Raw genomic sequence first — 22,842 nt, 5'->3', positions numbered from 1 at the left:
ATATAATACAGTCAGTCACACTTCTCTCATTTCTAAGATTTTATATTTAACTGTTCAACATGTCTTGACAGCATCCCCCCTCCAATATTGGGGGATTTAGTGATGTAAAAACGCATGCTTTTAGGTGGGGTGAGTGGGCGGACCAGCCTAGAGCATTAAAAGATGATCGGTGAGTGTTAAACATTTTGTCACAGAAGGTTTGAAACTGTTGAAAGGACAGTTGCTATGAGACTGGAAATTACATTTCTTTCTGTGGAAATGTGAGTCATTGATTTTTCCCTACTGAGATAAACCACAGCTCTTGCAGCCTGACATATACTTAGAGGGTAAAAAGTCAATGTACACCAAGAGCAGAATCTTGTTCTTGCAATCCTTACTCATCTGAGGAGCCCCGCTGCAGAACTCCCCAAATAAGTTACTAAAACAGGACTTTGTGGAGAGAAAACTGATGGTTGGGCGATACGTGAAACCGTATCCTTTGTGGCACAGAACAAACGTTGACGGTTGGACTCGATGATCTTAGAGGTCTCTTCCAACCTCAATGATTCTATGATTCTATATTATTTCAAAAATGGTGCTTTATGTCAAGAGGAACACCAATGAAGTTACGTAACTTTATTCAAGGTATTATGCTACATTAGTGTGCGAGTCTTGCAAAATTTTGCTTGAGGGTTAATCAACAACATGGCGTGAGATCTTTATGTAAGGAAAAATTACTATTCAATTCACTGTTCTTGTCTTAGAATCCATCACATTCACTCTCGTCCTTCACAGATGTCATATATAATATTTCAGAGTTCTGATAGTTCCCCCAAATCCAGAATTTTCTTTTTTGTGTTTTGAAAAAGCAAAATTAGGTGGCATCCCTTTGTAGACTATGAGAATTACTTTTCAAGTGTTTCAATGAGTGTATGTCATAGGGTCTCTATATGCTGTCTCCACTGCTTTCCTAAACATAGGCATCTTGGTAATAATTGAAGTGGTTCAAAACCTGTAGTTTCTTACTAGTTGCTACCAAGAACTAAATGCAGAGTTTCCAGGCTAGGTTTCCACACAGCATAAATATATTTCAAAGTGTAAAATACTGCTGTTTCTTGAAATAGAATGCTAACTCACTTTGCTTTTAAACGAAACAGATTTTATGAAACATCATTTTAGAAACGTGTGAATTCCTCGCGTGTCAGCCAGTATTCAAAACACCACCCTGAAGTGACTTTTGCAATTCTTTTAATGGACGAAATTTTGATGAGAGAGTGCCTCAGTTTGGGTATGAATCAACGGTGTTTGCTAGCAGTCCAATCATGCTGAATTATATTTAAAGTACTATTTTAAATAAGTACTTTGTGGATGTAATTCTAATTGTATGACTCTTATTCCTGTCTTTTTTTAATAAGCATCATTGTTATGAAAATATTCTAATCTGATAAACATAAATTTTCCATTTTAAACTCCCAAAAATATATTGGAAGTATATGAGTTCTAAGCTGTAAAAACTGCTAGTGAATAGGGACTTTTTTTCCCCAAATTAACTCAGTTTTGGGTGTTCTGATTACGAGATCATCTTTTATCTTAATCTAACCAAACAAGGAAGATGACAGAAACAAGGGGAATTTAGGGTCAGTTCCAAAGAGCTCACAGTGATGACATTTTGTGAAACAAATCAAAGGAGTGTATTTTCTTAAACAATATTTGCCGCATTTGGGATTTCAGGATGTGATTCTATCCCAGACAGACGTGTCAAAAGCAGGAGTCATTGCACTGAAGTTATACATGTTCAATGTTTAACTGGTATTAAACTAATTTGAGATGACAGACCATTTCCATGCTTTTTCAGAACAGGCCATGTTATCATCAATGTATTTAGGAAATTAATAAATACTACTTGTATACAATTTGCTCATAAATGGTAAGCAAGGTTGTTTGTAATGCTTTTGCTAATGTATGGTAAATGGAGATATGTGTTTCTCCTTCTAATATTGGATGACAAATAACAAAGCTATGGAAGATACTCATTACATCTCAGCTATGAAAGTGTTCCTCACGTTTTCATGTGTACACGTGTTCAAGAAGGACCCAGTAGGGCTTCTTTAATTTTGTTTTCTTTTTAGTAAGCGTACTTTCTTGTAAAAGCCTGATAACTAAATTATTGCAGTTTGTATCTTCATCCTTATTGTGCTTGGGTGTATTACCTAGCAGATCTTTGGAGCAGTGAGTCTTGGATCAAAATTAACTAGAAAATAGCCTTCAGCATGATAAATATTTGTATTTAGACAGAACCTGGGGAATTCCTTCTAGCGTCTGATAGAGCCCCTAAGGGGAGCTGGCAACTGTATAGCAAATTGAAGTGTGCAAATCTTCAGCCTCACAGCATATACAGTAAATATGTGCAGTGTAACACAGCAAATATGTGAAGGCTTTTAGTTACAGAGGTGTGTAAATGTTTACAAATATGATTAACTGCAGAGCACAAAATCCATTCGCAGCATCAAAGGCAAAACTAAAATTACTTTTTCCTGCCCCCCTCCAGGATTATGCTGAAAAGAAAAACACGATAGCAAAAGCTCTGGAAGATCTTAAAGCCAACTTCTACTGTGAACTCTGTGACAAGCAGTACTATAAACACCAGGAGTTTGACAATCACATTAACTCTTATGATCATGCTCACAAACAGGTAAGAGGAATCTGCTCACTACTTCAACTTAGTTTCAGGTAGATAATGAAATAAGATGTCCTTCAGGCGAGCTTGGAAATCACAGTTGAGTTGTGCCCAAATTTCAGGTTCTGGGAAGCAAAATACACTGTTTTCTTAGAAACAAATCTTAACATGAAGATTTTACAGTCAAAAATTCTGAGATGGAAAGAAAGGGAAATGTGAACAGTTCAACTGTGAAGAGGAACAGGAAATGATGAAAAATATGATTAAAAGTGTAAATGTACAATTTCCTTGTTATCAGTTTAATTTTGCACATAAATAAATACTGTGGTATACCTAAGAGATGACTTACTGGGAAGCATTTGTTGCAACAGATGTGGATAGGAAACTTGACATGCTCTTTGGTAAATTTTCTTTTAGTGCAGGTAAGTTCTGAAATGGGCTATGATTTTACTTAAATGCATTGAATATAAAAAAAAATGTGGTAATGAAAAGTTTCTGGCTCAGCTCACAATAAGCTATGTGTGAGCTTTAAAACATTGGTATTTACATTTTTACCACCACATTTTATCACTGCACCTCCAAGTTGTGTGTCCTACTGTAGTAACAAAAAAGCAGTGCTTCCACATAACAAGAGAGGCAATGCATCCCAGTGCAACGTCTTCGTCTCTGGAGGAGCCAGGACTATGTAATTCAGAGGAAAATACAATGCATCTTGACTCCACCGAAGAGATATGTAACAATAATGTAAAGATGTGTAATAACTGTACAGGAAATTTCTACTTATTCCACTTAGCTGGTAATTATTCTGTATCTTTTTTATTTTACCTGGTGAAATCATATGGTTGTGGATCTGGATTGATTGCTTTTCATTCTAATTGAATCTCCCCTTGTCCTGTAATTCTGCTCAGGGTGAACATAGATGAGTTGCTACACGTGTTTTATATCTGTATTATGTAAGCCAATGATTTGCTTTTCTTTCCTTCAGCACTTCTCCCTGAAACACTTCCCTCTCTCTCTCACTGGTATTTTTATTTAGCCCATAATTTACACTGTCAGCGTGAGTGTTAGATTTAGTTTTGAGAACTACAGAGATGTGGACCTCAGAACCAATAGCAATCTGTGAGAAGCTGGAGGGAAAGATGTATTAGATAAGAAATTAGCAGGTAGCTTCATTGCATCCTATAGATATTTATTATGAGTTGTTAATAGTTAAAATACATCTGGAACTGATTCCTCAGGTGTTATGTTCACACAGCAGCACCTCATTGATGGAAGGCAGGAAAACAGAAGTGATGGGCAGAGTCTTCCCCACTTGAACTCTCTTAGGGTTTTTATTTATTAATTTTTAAGGGCTCTGAAGCACTTTCAAATGAGAACCTGAAGGCTGCCTTGTTCGTTCCTCTATTGAGTATTGATGAAAAATTGATTTTGAAACTGAGGTCAGGTGTAAGACTGAACAGGGACTTGTTTCCAGTGGTTCACATTAGTTATTCTGGTTTTCTGATGGCTTTAGACAGGAGATGGTGGGCACTGCACTAGCATCTGACGGAGCACGGCAGATCCTACCTCTCCATCTTTTGTGTAGGGGGCCTGTGTGTGTCCGTGTTTGCATGTGGCTTTGTGGATGTGTTTGGTGAAACGCAGGAAGCCATCCTCTTCCTCTGTAAGACATCCACAACTCTAATCTCCCTGGTAGGAAATCAGACAAAAGTTTCTAGTTGTCCAGTAGAAAAAATTGTATGGATGCTTGTTTGGGTGAAGTAATAATTTTTTGTAACATTACTGGCAAATAAGACTATCGATTCCTGAGATTAAAGCATTAAGTTAACTCTTCTGGAGTGTGTTTTTGTGGTGGTTTCTACTGGTGTTATAAAGAAAAACCATTCCTCTTCCCATATTTCAGGTGAAAAAGGGGGCAGGAAGCATATGCTGCAGTGCAGGCTCACTCAGATTTGTTCAGTTTTCAAGGAACTTAATACCATGTGCTTTTTTTTGAGTAACCTAATTTAACCAAGTGTGCTAGAGCCATTTGCAGGTGCTACTGTTGAATGCTCTGATTTCTGTCTTGAAACTTCCTACCTCAATGGCAGAAGTTTTCCAGCGGTTCAGTAGGGGTGAGAGGAACAGATAATCTGTCTTTGGATTTTGCTTCATATTTTTCTCTTTCTCCCTTTGATCACACCTTTCTACTAATAATGGACAGGTAGGGGGAAGCACTTACCACAAAAAGCTTCCCATGATCCAAGGATAGTTGTAAGCATATGCAGCCAGTTCAGTTTCAGTGATTCCAGCACCTGACAGTGGTTTCTATATGATCAAATGGATGAGAGCTCTGTCTAAACCTGAGTTCATCCCAGCTGTTCTGAAAAGCTGTATTTAATTCTAATTGAGCATTCTGTTATCACACCATCTAAGCCATGGGATGGTTTATCAGAGAAAATGTTCATAACAGCTCCTGTACCTCAGTTTTATTGTAGAAGATTTTCTTTCCATCGATTCAAAGATTGCTAGCACAGAAAATTTACAGGATTTAAAACAGAAGATTTGATAATTATGTGGGTTTCCTCCATTGGATGGAAGTACACGGCCTTGTACTGTCAGGGGTTGGTTGTGTTTTGATTTATTGTGTCTTACAGCTTCTGAACACCCGCTTTGAGATAGTATGAGGTCCTTCTAACTGGTCCAGAAAGAAAGGATAGGAATAGGGCAAAACTAACTATTTCCTAGGACCTGAAGGAGTTCAGACGAGTGTTGCAAGATCTCCACTGCCTCTGTTAGTGTTTTCTTGTTCTTAGCTTTGACAATATGGTTTGGAGAGCAATATCTGTAGCCTTTATGAAATAGTCCTGGAAAAGCAACTTGCAAGCAGTCAGCGGTAATGGAGAAAAATGAACTCTTTGCTTTGAAAGCCTAGACAAAAAAAAAGAAAAAAAACCCCAAAATACAGTGCAGGTGTCTTTAAAGACAAAAATGTTCTGGGCTCAATACAGAGAGAAATGTAACTAAGGCAGAACTGCTATTATTTAATGTAGTAATGAGAGAATTGCTATTTGATGGTCTAAGATCACGGAATGCAGCTTTTGAGACGCATGCCAAGACTTTCAAAACATGGTGATGCAGCATTTCTTAAGTATTTGGAAGCGCATGAGGAGCTCTCTGAAGTGCTGTATTCATGCAGGGTGAAAAAATCCTGCCTGTGTTCCTCAAAATGCTGTGGTTTTGATAAATGTGGCTGAGCATTAAGTCTAAGGCTCTGAATGACCTTCGTCTTGTAGCCGTTCAGTCAGTGAGTTGTTTTATCTTGTCAGTGAAGAAGGCTGGATCACACAGCTAGGTCCCTTGCATCAGTCATTCCTCAAGAGACTTTTGTCGCTACAAGAACGAAGTGGTTTTATTCCTGTATTTGAAAGTCTTCCTCTCCATCCCAGAACTTCTGATTAATCACCTCATATCACGGCAGCGCACCCGAGCTTGGTGCTGTTTCCTCTCCCAGGAGTGCTCTTCCAAATATCAAACAACAACAAAAAAAGCTGTGATGAAAAATAAAATTAATAGCCCTAATGTATTTGTGGCTAGATATGCAAATACAATCAATTAAGTAAATTGTAAGTAGGAATTTTTCCCCACAGAATCAGAGGTCATTTCTCAAACTGTCTCTCCCTGGATGAAAATGGTCTCCCTGCTCTAAAAATGTATTTAAAATTGTATGGAAGTACTAAAACACAAATTATGCAGGAAGACTAAATTAGTAGGTGTCTTATTTCCCTATTACAAACACAGATTTATGCTGTTTACATTTTTCTCCTCTCTACATGTTTTTCTTCTTTGCAGATTTGTTAGGACATCAGTGCCAAATAGGTTAGGGAGTATCAATCTGTAGCCAATCAGAAGTCCAAACTTTGAACATCTTTATGTGTTTGACTAAATATTTCATGGAATATGGGTGAAGAAGAAGAAATTCGGAAGTGGAAGGGTGTGGTTAGGCATAATGATAATAATAAATCCGTACTTTTACTAAAGGTATACCTCCTATGAAGTATGAAGCATATAAGGTATAAAGTAAGAGCAGTATAGCACATTTGGGGATGCCAGTATTCTCAGCAAAGGTAATTGGAGGTTAGCAGTTGTTTGACTCTGCGATTTAAAAACAAAGCAGCAAATCCTTGTGGTCATCATTACAGCTTTTTTAAAAAAATCTCATTGTAGAGTTATTCCCTCTCAAAAAAGAAAAGATCCTATCTCTTCTACTTGGTTGGTGCCTGCAGAGGATGCACTGCAGTGCATCTGCTGGTCACGAGTAGGTCAGCTCAGGGCACTGCGGTGGATCTGCTCACAGGCCATCTGCAGCTTCTGGCATAGCCAAAGAGTTTATATCTGTTTGAAGGGAAATGTGACACGTGCTTGGAGAATTGCAAAGTGAAAGAAATTAACTATTTACTGGGAGCAAACAGTATCTTATGTTGTTTTTTCAGACCTGCTTTTTGCAAGTTGGGTCCCACTGGAGCTATTTGAATCAGAGGAAGACAGAGGCAACATGTTGTATACCATCTTGGAAATATAGAAATAATAATTCTCAAAAAAAGTGTCATCTTCTAGAGCAGTATGTTAATAAAGAGTTTTATTGTAGTAAGAATAAAACCTTAAGAGCTTCAAAAATATTCTGAAGATTTGCTTTATAAGCAAAACAAACATGATATATAGTGGGTCAGAGTTTTGGGGATGTTCACCAATAAGGGATTTCATAAAATAAGAATATTAAAACTTCTGTTTCTCAAGTTTTAAGTATAGCCCTTCCTGTGGATAAGCTGGAGTTGATTACCTGGTAGGGTGACGGTGAAGGGGATCACAAGGAGCAATGCAGAGCCTGACAGCGCTCGTTTCATGATGGCTTTGCCAGGCTCTGCTTGATGAGACGTGCCTGAGAGGGGAGGCTGGAGGCAGAGCCCAAGGCCGGCTGCTCTCAGCTGGGTCCTGTCCTCTTCCACCGGTCAGCAGCCCTTGCTATAGCTCCATGCTGCCTGACATCACATTGCATTTTGCTGGACCTTGCTGTGCGCTGAGCCCAGCCAGGAGGGTTACTTAATACAACAAAATAGGCAAGAAGGCCATGGTGAGAATTTATGGCTGTGAAAATCCCGGAGAGTGATAAAATAAATCATTTCTTCAAGCACTGCCTAGGCTGGTCTTGGATCAGAAAAATGCCCGTATGGATGTCTCAGTGCCAAGCCCACGGTGTCTTGTGTGACTGAGAGGGTGGGTGTCTTTCTGCAGGGAGAGTGGGGATGGGCAGGAGGAAGGCAGTTGCAGTGCCAGCCACTTCATGCTCTGGTGGGGAAAGCGTGACCCGGTGCGTGCCGTTGGATGTAGCTTGTGGGAAACTGGGGTGGGAAGCATTTGCAGCGTCATTTTTTCCATTCCTTGCAAGTGAAAATAATTCTTTGCAATATGTTTCAGTGCGCTTTCTCTTCTTTGGCGCTAAGTGACTTATCATTTTTAATATCAGATAGGATTTTTGCAGCTGAATTTTCCAGAATGGAGAAATTTTGTATTTCTTCCCTTACTTCAGCTTGTTTCTCGTGTTAGAAGAGAGCATCATCTCAGTGTGTCCTTATGGGCAAGCAGTCTTAACTTTCCAAATGTTAAGCAAGCATACATGAGGATTTAAACATTTTTGTTTGAATCGATCTTGTGTAGCTCTTTCTTACTGTTATTATTGCTTTCCCAGGATGTAACTTGGCATGTCTTCCTATATTTCTTTTTTTTCCTCAGGAAAAGATAGTCATCTTTGTGGCCTTTTCAAATATTAAGGGAACACAAACAAATGTTCAGCTGTGTGTTCATATACATACGTATATTTGTAATACACACAAAACCACAAAATGACCCCCTCCTCTTCCAAACACACGCTGCTCTTATCACTGTATTTCAATTTTTTTCCCATGATTATTGCATTATATAATGGTCTTTTGTGGTTGGATTGGGGTTTGCTCGTTTGTATTTTAGTAAAAAACTTCCTTTTAAGTTTTAAACATTTATACTGACAGAAATAATAAAAAGGGTCATCACTAGACCTATTAATCATAGCTCAGCACTGCTGGTAGCATTGTAACAGAGTGTTGCAGTAGACACTGTGCTTCCTTTCTCAACTCCTTTTAAAAAAAAAAAACAAACCAAAACACCAAACCAAACCTCCTGCTGTTACTCTGAAGAGAAAGGCAAAACTGCCAACATAACAGAACCACACTGGGCCATGAAGGAGGAGGGAAACAGAAATGAAGGTCTCTGCTCCTTTGCAATGTAAGGATGTGCCCAGAGCAAATGCTGGAGAGAAATTTCCAGGGGGGAGCCTGTTTCTGGATGGTAGGCTGCCAAGAGTGCTGCTTCTGGGGTTGCCCTGGGATGGGTGGTTTGGGGTAGGTTTTGGTGTAGACAGAGTGAAGTGCAGGGAGATAATTAGTGGGAACTGGAAGGCTTCAGGAAAAGGGGAAATACAGTCCCATTGCATCAGGGCACAAAGCCGCTTGGAACTTGTTTTGCTGGTCTGTTAATAATGTGTCTGCATTGGAAGGCTGCAAATGATAGTCCATATTCTGCTTTACAGAATGTATTTTAAAATTAAATAGTTAAGTTCTGTTATTTATGAATATTTCCATATATTTAGGGAGAAACTTCACACACTCTTTCCTGAATGAAAGAAAAAAATTATCTGTTTTCCTTCCAGTTTTAATTTACCTATAAAATTTAATCCCAGAGATTGGCTTCTTGATCGTTATCAGTGTAACAGAGTATTTAGGCACTCTTCAGCTCAAAACTTGTACTGATGGGTTAGATGAGGATATTCTTGAGTAAAATATTAATAATGCAAAATCCAATTTTGTTGCCAACTAACATTCTGTTTCCTCATTACCAAAAAAGACATATCACTATGTTCCTGCCTTAGTAATTCTAACAGAAAAGATACTGCATAATGTTTTCTGGTTTTCATGTTTGGGAAATTCTGTTCTGTAATAATGTTTGATTAACCAGTTGACTTATTTTTTCTGAAGAGGTGTTTTTAGAACAAACATAATTACAGTAGAGAAGTATATACCCTGTCTGTCCCACTGATAGCCTGCAAACAGAATATTAACCCCATGCACTGACACTTCTGATTCCACAAGGAGCCTGTTCTTTAACACGGGAGCAGCCTTACCCAGCTGCAACCCTTCCTGACTTTAGAAACTTGGTATTTATCCTCAGTTCTTTAATTTTTTTCTGTTTTGAATTATTGCAGCCTTCTCCTTTCTGTCCTTTTCAATATCCAGATCAGTCTGATAACCTGATAAATCAGTAATGTTATATTTCTATGCAAAAAAAATTACAAATTTAATTGAACCACCCATTGCTCATTTATTATTACCTTCCAAATCTAGATTGAGCAAGTTACTTCCATGGGCGGGGGCGCGGGCGCGGGGAATACAGCCCCAACACAAAAAGGGAGGGAAGAATTAGGGACAAGAAGAAACATGGTTTACTCCATACATCTCCCTGGCATGCATTTCTACTGTTGTGTGGTTCACTCTTTATTTTAAAACGGTACTCATAAATTTCAGTTTAGCTTTGTCTTTTTAAATCAATTTGTGAAACTTTCTACATGTAACTTAGCTGAACTTGAGGCTAATTTTAAACTTTGCTTTACCACATCAGCATTTATCAAGTTTCTGCTGTTTGGCCAACACTGTTGCAAAAGAAAATATTTTTTTCCATGCAGCACTAAGATAAGAGTGGACATAATAATTAGGATTTGAAGATAGGAAATAATACAGTGTTCCAGTACATGATTCCTGAGGCATCATGCATATTGTAATGCATCTTTTGGCGTACAGTGTTTTAATGGGGAGAAATGATTAAAACCTTGTGCTATACAAACTTGGAGATCAGATGATAGTTTACCTATCACTTGCTTTGTTGTATTAGGCTATAGATCAGCTGAGCAATTATCTGGAAGAAAAATATTCTTTTTTATTTTCATTCATTCCTTAACAGAATCAATCTCCCAAAGTTAATTTAAGCGTTATTATTGCTGCAAAGTTCAAACCAATCAACAGAATACCTTTTCTGTAATTTTCAGAAATTCCAAATGCAGTTCCATTGCTGTCCTGAAAGTAATCAAGTAGAATATAGATTAAGTGTAAGTAATGAATAATATGAAAAGCATTTTGTTACTCCATAGTTTTGAGCTGTCAGTGATCATAGAGAAAACTGGTATTTACAATGAAGTTTTAAATTTTCTTAAATGAAGGAGAAACTAATATGTTGCTAGTAATATATTAAATTCTGGCTTCTGAAGGTGAATCATTTTTTCTGTGACATTAACATGATTTAATTTGCTAAAACAATTAAGTGGTGCACGTGAATGGTTAGTACTCCATGCCTGATGCTGCAAAAGCCACCTTACAGCTTTCTATTTGCTACCAAAAAAAAAGTTTCAGGATATCTTTTTTTTTTTTTTTTCCTTAGGAGCTCTGCTAGCACAACCTTTTCAGTACAAGCCACAGTAAATCTTAGGGTAATTATTGCAGTCTTTGCTGATCCATGCAAAATCAATCCTTCATTCATTTCAGAAAGAGCTTGTTCTTTTTTCAGTGGTGGTTCTGACCTGTTGACGAAACATAGTGTTGCAATCAGTGTTGCCTTTTGTGAAGAGATGTGATGAGGCAAACAAACTATATGGACCTGATAGTTGGTTTCCCTCAAGTGATAATTCCTGCTCAGCATGCATGCTGCATGCAGTAGGACATCGGGACCTCTACAGAGCCAGGGGTTAACTTACGGTACATCTAAGGGAAAGTTGTATGCTTTGAGCAGACAACTAGCACTGTAGTTTCTTCAGGCAGACTAGTGCTACTCTGGAAATTATAATTACTGTTGTTCCACATATTTTAATTGCAGTTCAGTAGCAGCTTATACAGAAATGTCTTCAAATTCCTGAACCGCTCTAGGAGCATTTAGCAAAGTCTATAATAGGAACTTGTTTTTTTTTTCTTTTTTCCACGTGCAGTCAATGCAGTCTTGGAACAATTTATCTGCAGAGCCTCTTCTATGTTTGTCGTTGGCTTTTTGGGTTTGAGCTGCAGTGATTAGCTGGTTGGCTTTTGCTTTGGTTTGTTTTTTAGTTAGTGCTACAACTACAGCTGCCCAGTAAAGGTCTGAGTGACTCCCTAATTTAAACTTTCCCCACCCTCACACTGCAAATGAATAAAGTAAGAAAGACTTAAATAAGGGCTCTGTGAGCATTTGTAGGGAGAGATTGGGCGAGCAGGAATGCAGTCTCATTTGACCTCTGTTGGCCCACAGGCAGTAGCCCTCATTTAAGAATGTTTCAAGAGTCAGTGGAAAGGAAAGCTAGAAGTGTGCCCCTGCCTTCAGTCCTGTTTGTATTTTGGATTCAGCTGAGCCTTTTCCTTCATCGCAAGGATACCACACACTGTTATTCCAGTAATACCTCCTAGTCTCTCACTGTGCTTTCACCCGTGCTTGTTCATGACAAACATCCTTGTGACAAACCTGAATTATTCTGTGAAGGACCTTTCAATTTCTTCTGAAGTCTCCATGTGTGGCAGAAGAGTAGTGGTTCAACATAAAATGATTGGAAGTGTTGATGTCTTTTGGTTGAATGATTTATTTTAATTTTTTAAGACATTCAGTCTGCAGAAGACAGTATAAATGCAAACCGTCTACTACGTGACCGTGCCTCCCTATTGCAGGCATCCTTCTCTTTCCTTGAATTGCCTGTTCCAACAGCATGTTGCATCTTTTCTTAAATTAGAACCGACAAGAGACCCATGGTATACTTTAATATAAATAATAAATAATATTAATTCAAGTTCATTCATGATTAATGCTACTACTTTTAAATGCCTGGCTTCTCTGATATGACTTACTGCTGTTGTCTTGATATGCAGTCTTGATATACCTAATGATACCAAGAGAGAACACAAAAGGTTAGCTCTGCACCTGTAACCCACCTTCCCTTTTCTAGCACTGAAATTCAAGAAAATTAAAAAAAAAAAAAAATCTATTTAAAACCTCCCTGGCTTCTCTGATATGACTTACTGCTGTTGTCTTGATATGCAGTCTTGATATACCTAATGATACCAAGAGAGAACACAAAAGGTTAGCTCTGCACCTGTAACCCACCTTCCCTTTTCTAGCACTGAAATTCAAGAAAATTAAAAAAAAAAAAAATCTATTAAATTAAAACCTCCACCTTCTTTAATGCTGATCTTTATTTATTTATTTTTAACCACCTTTTTGTATATTTTTGTATAGCTATTAAGTGCATTCTTGCACTGGCATCTGTATGTTCACATCTGGTACGGGATCTCATTGTGTTACATGATTTATAACTAGAGAGAGATATATCTGCCGACAAATTGCTTGTAATGAGAGCTGGAAACAAAGCAAGATACTCACAGCAATAGCATGGAAGAGAAGGGTTACAATGGGACCAGAGGTTAGGGATCATTATCACAGACTCCCTTAAGGATCAGGTCTTCTCCTCCTCACCTCTGTGCATCTTTCTCCCCTACTCCTGGCTGCAAGAAAAGCAGCTGTACCCCTGGCCAAGGGGGCTTTCCTGGAGGCACACTGGTTACAGTGAGCATTACAAGAGCAGGGCACTTGTTTAAGGATACTTAAGGTTATCAATAGTCTTCGTCTCATGGACAAAAGGCATGGTATGAGACATTGCTGTCACTAGGTATGATAAAAAATGGAAGGCTATATTGATTTGAAAATGAACTCACAAATAAAAAGTAAAATAAGTTAATGAAGCATTAAAATGATGCTTATGAAACTCACCCTTAGTTGTTTTCACTCTCTTTTGCTAAGCAAGCATTAAGCTAACATAAATGGTTCTTTTTCTTTGGTTTTGTGAGACAGAGGATGCTGCCACCTCTCCTTCTGTCTCATGTCTCTTTGCAATCCCACTTCTCTGCCCCAGCAGGAGACTTTTCTTCTATACCACCTCAAGATTCATTTCTTGCTTAATGAATCTTTCTTTTTTCCTTTGTTTGGATGCGAGTACGACACATGCTACTGGTGGGGGTTACTTCATTTTCTTCCCTCATTTCTGGCCATAGTTACACGATTTGCATTTCTAAGGAATACCCCAATTAGTATATTTTCTTGGCATCAGCCTACTATAGAAGGTTGGTTAAAAGTTACGTATTGAATAATGAGAAATATATTCAAAATACCATCTAAGATAAATTATTATAATCTACCTATGAGCGTTATATGCTCACTGAATAAGAACGTTTGACTCCTAACCTGTCTCATATCTGCTTTACCTACAAAGGCTGTAACCTCTTCATTGAGCACTTGGTGTTTGCTTTGCACAGTGGAAGCTCTAGTCTGAGTTACTCCTTAGTGACCAACACTGCCAACGTCTTCAAATGGCCAGACCCAATATAACTGAGTTCAACTTGGATCTCAAAGAGATCCAAGAGATCCAAGAGACCCAAGAAGGTTTCTGAGGGGCAGGTGAAATCACTAGGGGATTAACAGCTAAAAAAAAATACAGGGAATATTTGCAAGAAGATTTTTGTGTTCAGATGCTTAGAAGTAGGTCAGGCCTGAAGCAGATGTCCATCTACCCCATGCCAGAATTCCTGCAAGGCATATGCTATACCCAAGCCTATTTTAGGATCCTTTTTCTTTTTTTCTCAACTCAAAAAAAATCAGAGTGAGGAGGAGCAAAGCTTTGTCCAAGCAAAGCTCTCGTAACAGCTGAGCAATAGGATTTACAATGATGAAAGCTGGGCAGCCCTCAAATGGTAGGTGTTGAATAACCTCACTTATGATGATGAGGTGGGGGGTTACTTTACTTAAATAATGATAGATAGCGTCTTAAATGATAGCTACTCTTTTCGAAATGACTCTGCGGGTAGCGGATTTTCTTTTCAAGCACTGTTCGCGTATCTTGCTTTGGCTCTGCACACCTGCCTGGCTATGAACAAAGGGAAGCTAGAATAGCTAATGACTCATCTCTCTGCCTGGATTCACAGGAAGATCAACAAGGCAAAAATAATGTCATATCATTTTCCTTAAGCAATAGTGAGGAGAAAAGATTGTGTATTAAAAAGTGCTGGGTTTGGAAGCTTTTTATTCCCTTAAAGGGGATTTAAGGTAAAATTCAAGGTTTATGTCCTCATTTGAGTACAGCTTCTCTACCTGCTCATCGTACAATGGAGATTCACCACTACAAAGGGGCTTCTGTGCCTTCCTCTGTAGGTATGCACGGGGAGGTTTGACTCCTTTGTTTGCAAGTCCCTCGAGTTACCATCTGAATTGGAGATACTTGATCTGTAATTTATTGTTAAGTAGGCAACTGAGAATAGCAGGGTTCAAGCAGTGTACGTATCTTTTCTTGGTCCACTGCAGAGGGTGAGCGATTCTGCAGGTGAAGCCAACCCAGTTCTTCATTGTTCTGTTGTTTTTTGGTTTTTTTTAAGTGAAAGGAAAAAAAAGCAGAAGCATGTTTCTGAGCTTGGGGTGAGCCTCACGCAAACAAGTTAATGGCTCTGCACGCTGTGCAAGGTCTGAATTAAATGGGGAGTTGGAGTGAGGGAAACGAGGGCAGCCGGTGAGGTCAGGGAGGGAGTGGTACCCTGCCTGCCCTTGCGCTTATTGAGGGGAGAGCTCATCTTCCTGTGGAAAGCGGCTGCAGGCATGAAGGAGTCTGCTCGGCTCTCTGCAGCAACAGGCACCCTGAATAGGTGCTATTCCCTCCCCAGGCAGGGATTGTGTGTTGCTGGAGGATGTAAAGTGGTATGGTGTGCCCTCCTGAGCACTTCACTTCAAGCACTCATTCTTATGTGGGCGCTTTGGAAAATAAAAGATAAAATAAAATACACAGTGTTCATAATAAAAATCTAAAATACTAGTCATTTCTGGGAGCACAGATGATTTCTGCAAAGTAAACTGCCTGGTATGCTGCTAAGGAAAATATTTTCTTGTACATTTGTAACTGCTGTCATTGGCAATAAAATTGCTTGAAATATAAAATAATGGTAGTGTGTTGCCTACCATGACAGAAATTGTAAAAGGTTTTGGCCTTTAGTACACTTTAATGGGTGCTCTACAGAGGAACTGACACTTCCATTTATTAACTTGTAATCGTCCAAAATAAATCCTGCTTTTTTCCCTCCCAGTAGATTGAAGCCTAGTATGTGTTAATTGTGCTGGTTCTTCTCCTGGCCTGACACCTTGACAGCTCTTGTCAGCTTTTAAAAGTTATTCCCTTATGAAAACGGTACCTCTACTGTTATTCTCCCATAATGGCCTTGCCACTCATCTCTTCTGTGTTTTTTAATTCTGACATCAAAGTTTATGCTTAGCGTTGCCCCCTGACAGGAGAGCGTTCTCTAATGACTAGCGGTAGGTCAGTGCTCCCTGTTTCAGAGAGAACGCAAAAAAATTAAATCCAGCATTTCGGTTTGCAAGTGTACGCCTGGGGCTCTTGCTTTACTAAGGCTCAGGTATTTGCTCTTCATTAAAGAAATGAGGTTGTACAGTAAACTGATTTATTAGCTATACCACCCAGTGCTCTCATCAAATCTCACACTGTGCAGGACTAGAGCATCTCATAATGTCTAAAAAAAGACCGCTAATTAACATTTATGTGCTGCAGGACATGACGGTACTTCAACGGGTGGCACTTCTTCCTTTGAGTCGGTATTGGAGCAATATAATTGTGTTGCTGGAGTTGCTGCCTTTGAGATATAAAACCGAGACCTTGACCACCACGATAATTGAAGTTCCCAGACTGCTTTCTTAGGAGCAAGGGTGGTAACTCCAGTTCTGCACTGACCAAAATCCAGGCAGGTAATTAGATTCTGTTACATTAATCCCCCCTGCAGCTTCAGCTGATGATAGTGGTGGCTTCTCTTCCCATCCTCACCGTTCAGTGTAGCTGGTATGCACCGTCAGACAGCTGCCGCCGTCTAAGTCAAGAGCAGTTGTGTTTCATTGATGAATGACGTGGTACAGGTCATTCATACAACCCCAGCACCTGGAAAAGAATAAAAAGCAATTGTTACACTGTGGAATTAATTGCTATCGGAAAGATAGGTTTTGAGTAAGGAAAAATACTACTGTCTGTATTTGAGTACTTGAGTCACCAGAAATCACTGGTTTCTGCATTTGGGTTACATGTCAGCAGATGAATGGTGCAATTACCCCGGCACTAATCAGATCACATTGAAGAAAACACAAGTTAAAGGCAATGCTTTCACTTCCACTTGCTGAAAGTGCAGTAGCAGGATATTATTTGGGAGAGTTTGATGTGTTTTGGTGTGGGGTTTTTTTTCTGATGACTACTCTGATGTGCTCTAGAATCTAAGTTTTTCACCATCTTCCAGGTCAGAGGGAGAAGTTATAATAATGTGGGGAACACACAGTAACTTGGAGAAGCAAATAAACTGCTCCTCTTCAGGACGCTGACTCTGAAGTATAATAACTTCTGTTAAGCTGGTGTAATTAACGGTTTCACTGCGTTCAGGATCTTCAAGAGTGAAAGGCAAAACTATCAAAATCGGTAGTAATTAGAGTTTCATTTTCATGTTCCGGTTGGGCTGAGCCTGGAAAACCAAGCTGCCAACTCTGTCTCCACAAAGAGCAGGACTAGAAAGTTCTTAGAAAATATGATTGTCGCCCCAGGTTGTCCCATTACCTTTAAGATTGAGAATGAGGAAATGGAAGACGCTTTCATCATAAACCCAATTCAGAGGGCCATTACGAAAGACCAGAAATAGCTGAGGAGCTGTACAAGAGGAAGGATCAACTAATTTAAATGTGAATGGACATTAAAAGTAACATGGCTTAGTCTTTCCTAAATTTTACATCCCATTGGCCATTTCTTTGCTGCTGGTGGATAGAGTTAAGCTCTGCTGTAACGTGTTAACGGCTGGAGAATTCCTCCAGAGTGGAAGTGGGAGAGTCAATGCTTTCCCTGGCACTAAGCAGAAGTCTGGACACAGACTGCAGATGTGCTGCATACAGGATGCCAGCTGGTGTCTTGAGGGTCAGTAGAAATTTCAAACAGAATGATTTATTGTTAGTGATACTGCCCCAGGCAGAAATGAGAGTTCGCAGCATCAAAGTGACGTGTACTCTTTGTAGGCACACGAGATTTGTTCCACAACATCTGTTAAAAGAGGAAAGCAAGTCGAAGCTGTGCTGATGTATCTGCTTGCAAGGGTGTGAGGCTGCTACCTATAATTGTATCAGAACTCTTTTATTGCCTTTTGGAAAACACTAGATCTGGTTTCAGTAGTGAGAAGTACTGGGGACTTTCATTGCTTAAATGTGCATGCATTTGATGAATAGACCCACCTTGTGCTTGTGTTAGGTGCAGCTGTGTATACACAGTGTCTCAGGGAAGGCTTTGAATTTCTGGTGGGAAGCCAAGTATCCAAATCTAGGTTTTCAGTGATTTTGTTCTTACACTTCATCGTCTTTTACCCATTGAACGAAAGCTTGAAGTTTTAACACTGCAAAATATTAATATTTTAATACAAGAGGTACTTAAAATTGTGCAAAATTACTTAAGCGGTCCTTATATTTTGTTTTTAGTGTCCATATTTCAGTGCAATCATTAGTATACATTTTGGAAGTCTGTCAGTATAAAAGATGGTTTTCTTTCACAAAGACGGCCATTTGCAATTTTTCACCCAGGATCTGATTACGCTTCTTAAATTTTAGAGAAAAAAAGTGCTAAAACCCTAGCATAAAATGTTAGTTCAAGGTATAACTACATTCAGTTTATCTCAATGCAGTAAAGTGCTATACATTAATAAGATTTGATGAGAATAGAAAACACTCGATAACTTATAACCAACTTATTAAAACTAAGTAGCTGTTACTTTAGTTCCATCTTCAGTGATCTTTTTGCAAGTTATTTCTTTTAATACAAATTGCTCTAATTTGGGCATTGGGATCAAGAAAGAGCTTTAGTTGTCTGCTAGCAGCTTACCCAGGGACCCGATTCCTCAAAATTTGGGAAGGTCCTACCGAGTCCAGGTGCAGGTTTTGGTGCACATACAGAGCTCTGGTGCTGCCTTTGCAGGACGGTGAAATGGCAAATGGTCCTGAAATAAGTCAGATGTTTGTCTGCTGCTCCATCTGAAGAAGCGTTTTAAATTATGAAACTGTGAACCATTCTCCTGCCTTATGTTAGCAATGATCTATGACTGCTGATCTATAGCTAATCCTCACTTGTAAGCATCTCTGTGCCTCTGTAACAAGACAAAACAACCTGAAATGGGTCATGCGGATTGCAGCTCCCTCTAAATATTCTCAAATCAGAAATCAGATCAAGTATCAGTACTGTGCGATGTTTTTCATGGCAGCTGCTTCACACTAAGTCGATTTTACAGGCCGAGTTTGAAGGACAGGCTATTTTGTTTTGCAACTGGGGCCATACAATAAATCTGAGTCAGAGCCAGAAATGGTGTATGGGTCTCCTGATTGTCTTTATTTGAAGCCTGTTTGGCCATGCTTTCCTTCAATTATAAATGTGCTCACCACCTGGTGTGCCATGCATTCATGTGCTGATGTAGCCTAGTTTTGTGGCACACTGGTAAGGACAATAGTTATTTCAGCATACGTACTGCATAATAGCAATAATGCTATTCTCTGCTGAATTGCGTGTTTTTACTGGAACTAGAAGACATTTTAATGTATGTATATTTGTGTTAGAGGTAAAAGCATAAGTTTTTTTCAGAAAGTTTCTAAGCTTTGGAACTTGAGAAATTTTCTAAGCCTTTCTGAGTCTTTCTGTGCCTATGTAGTTGCATCCTACACAAGCAGGCAAGAACCAGTTTTTGGGGATGACAATTTGATGAATGGATTCAAGACTTTCATAAAGGACGAGTCACTTCGATGCGATTAAGAGAGAGAATTCCAACAATATATCCAAGATCTGCAGAGGGAAAAAAGTGTCACTTGTGTAAAGTTGTGTTCTTCTAACCTTCCCTAACATCTTCTGTGGCAATTTTGAAAAAAAAAAAGGAGAGGATGTGGCAGGGAAAGACAAGTGTATTACAGATTTTTTTCCTATCCCAGCCCAGAGGGCACTACAGCATACTGCTAAGAAATCTTGGAGCAATAATGTAGGAACCTTAAGGCAGAAGTAAAATTTTAAGACCAGCCTACTTTAAGGGACGTTGTGAAGACTGAGAGCAGGTATCTGAAATATCTAGGTCTCCATGGGAGATAACTTGTGGAGAGAACAGCCAATTTTTGGGTAGGATAGAAGGAAATGTCATTATTTGCTTCTGTATTTTTTTGTAGCTATCTGTAGGAAAAGAAGTATAGAAACAAATTTGAACCCAAATTTGTGGAAAGGTTTTCCTCTGTTCTTCATTAAAAATGCCCATAAGATTTTCTAGAAAGAGAGAGATTCGTGTAGTTGACAAAATTAAAACAACAACAACTTTGGTGAATCAGAACCAGAAAAATATGGTGATCACCCAGAGGGTTCTCCTGCCAAATTAAAGACCAACAAAGATACCTGTTTCAACTGAATAGTGTAAGTTTGTGGAAAGGTTTTCCTCTGTTCTTCATTAAAAATGCCCATAAGATTTTCTAGAAAGAGAGAGATTCGTGTAGTTGACAAAATTAAAACAACAACAACTTTGGTGAATCAGAACCAGAAAAATATGGTGATCACCCAGAGGGTTCTCCTGCCAAATTAAAGACCAACAAAGATACCTGTTTCAACTGAATAGTGTAAATCTTGTGCAAAAATAGAGAATCTGATCTGTAAATACTTATTGATTGTGGAGTGCTGTAGCAATGCTTGTGTAGTGCTTGAGGATGGCAAGAGGTTTGTTTGCAGGGCTGGGAGTTCTCAGAATAAGATTATTTTTTCTGGTCTTTGTAAGAAGAGTGGGCAAGGCTTTCAAATAGCTCTCACCGCTAGTTCTTAGTTGTAGAGTACTTTTGTTTGTTTCTTTGAATTTGCTGTAGGGAAAGAGAGTAAGGCACTTTATTTTTTTACTTCCCTAAACATACAGTTACGCTGACCTTGAGATGATAAAGCTTCTGCTCTTACTTTCCATTTTCTGTGGCAATGTTTTATCCAGCAATACCTTCACGTTGAGTATAGACATTTTAAATCTATCTTCTGCTGAGATAGATACAGATAGGTCCTCCTAGTTAATTGCCCCTGTTATTTATGTGTCAGATAGATAGCTTTTTATGGGCTTCTTTTTCTTCTTTTCATCAAAGCTTGAGCATATAGCAGTTCAGCACTGTAGGTAGTGCTCTGCGCTGTCTTCCTCGTGTGATGCTCACCTGTTAATCAGAACCTGTATGTGAGAGTGGATGTATTTCTATCCTGGCTGTTGTTATTGGAAAGAAAAGGTAAAAAAAGGATATTGTCAATTTTCCTTAGGAGCTGCTTTCTGCCATTAAGAATGTGGACTGAGATTTGGGTACATTTCCATTTGGTAATGAGCTTTACGTTATTAGTTAATTATTGTTTTTATTAATTTCCTAGAGATTCTTAATCAAGGGCAAATTATTTCCTGAAGGTTTCATATCTGATTGAGGCAGGGGAATATTACCATGAATTGCTTCTGGGTTACATTAAAACAGAAAGCTGGACCTGCTCTATCTATCATCAGCTCTGTCGCGTGTTCAGCTGGTTCTCGAGGCTGAGGTACCTGACCAAACACCTTTTGCAGTTATATGGGTGAAAGAAACACAGCTGATGTGCAAAGCCAAGAATTTCTTGTTAGTTTAGCTAAAGTCCTAACAGCCTACTGAAAGAATTATTATTAGGCCAATTACAATGATACTGGCACTTATAAACCAAATTACCCAATTATAAGAGCTCATTACTGATAATGATGCAGATATATGTAAGCTTTCTAGTGTCTGATCCTTTTTTGGTGTTACGGTCCTCCCAAGAAGAAAAGGGAGGTGTCATTACAAGTTGTCAGCATGACGAGTTCTTCATATGGGGGAGTGTGATGTTGATATTGGTGGTTTCTTCGTCCTTTTTGCCAGGAAGAGGGTGAAGTTTGATGGTTTCTTTCTCCTCACTCTGAGGTCCGTTTGGGGTAATTTTAATATATTTACTAACACAAATATGTGCTCCAGTAGTTCCCAATTGCATATTGTAGTGAAATTTGCTATATATAGTGTTTTACATATGTTGGATGCTGCTTAATTTTCTTTTTATCCCTAAACCCACTTTTATGCATATTTTAAAGCTGCATTCCTTTAGCAAGCAGTAATTGAACACTAGTGAGTTGTTTATAGCCCTGGGACCCTGCTGTCATCCCGTTCCTTCCACTACCAAGGCCTCTGCTATGACCTTGAGCTTGTCTTTTTGGGGGGTCTGTGTTACAGTCCTGGTTTCCCTCAGCAACCTCCACACTGTGGTTTACTGATAACTTAATACTTTATTGACACACTGTGGTGACACATACATCCTTGCTCTACAGTTGGTCTGCAAAAGCAATGATGCAGTAGAAGACACACATAAATAGAGACATGTGCTCTCATAACCACTTGCTACCAACATCTGCTACTCATGGTAATGTCAGTGGTATGTTATCAAAGTTACTTTACAACACATTTCATTTGCATAGTTGAAAAAGAAAGCATAAGTCAAACTACATTATTAATTCATTTTGCCTTGCAAGATGCAGTCTTCATATTTAATAATTTTTTCTTTAATCTTGTGTTTTTCTCAGAGGAGTCTGTGTGAATAGTATTAAAGTTTGGATTAAGGATAACAGATTTTGTGTGTTTGTGTGTGCCAGTTAGCGCTGGCTGTGAGATATGTGTCAAAATTTGCAAAGGCCCGTTCTTGTCTCAATTTTCATTGGTCAAATTTTATATATTCTTTGAAGAAGCTTGTCATGACCCTGGGATAATCTCTGGCAAGGACCAGATCCTGCTGATGAGAAGCGATTTGTGAACAGAGGCCTTGAACAGCTCAGTGATCCAATATAAAACTGATATGAGAAAGTGATTGTGATTTAGCTCTGACATAAAGAATTAAAATAAAGAGCTCACTTTGAGGGAATTCAGATATCTCCTTCAGCGCCATCAGAGTTGTTAGAGTATCCTTCAAGGATTATGGAAAATATCCTTTAGAGAACCTGACTGTAAATATTAATTCCTCA

General features: G+C 38.8%; 1 protein-coding gene across 1 annotated transcript in view; it reads left to right on the top strand.

The window, feature by feature from the left end:
* Nucleotides 1-2,449: 2,449 nt before the first annotated feature.
* The window catches only part of ZNF804A (zinc finger protein 804A), a 37,375-nt gene continuing 16,982 nt past the window's right edge, over nucleotides 2,450-22,842 (top strand). The window contains exon 1 of the mRNA XM_019472533.1: nucleotides 2,450-2,671. Coding sequence (XP_019328078.1) covers nucleotides 2,450-2,671 — 222 coding nt within the window. The remainder of the gene's footprint in view (nucleotides 2,672-22,842) is intronic.

This window comes from Aptenodytes forsteri, unplaced genomic scaffold (genome assembly GCF_000699145.1).
Source record: "Aptenodytes forsteri isolate BGI_AS27 unplaced genomic scaffold, ASM69914v1 Scaffold340, whole genome shotgun sequence".
Taxonomy (NCBI): Eukaryota; Metazoa; Chordata; class Aves; order Sphenisciformes; family Spheniscidae; genus Aptenodytes; species Aptenodytes forsteri.
The sequence above is the reverse complement of the archived record's forward strand: the minus strand, read 5'-3'. Positions and strand labels throughout refer to the sequence as shown.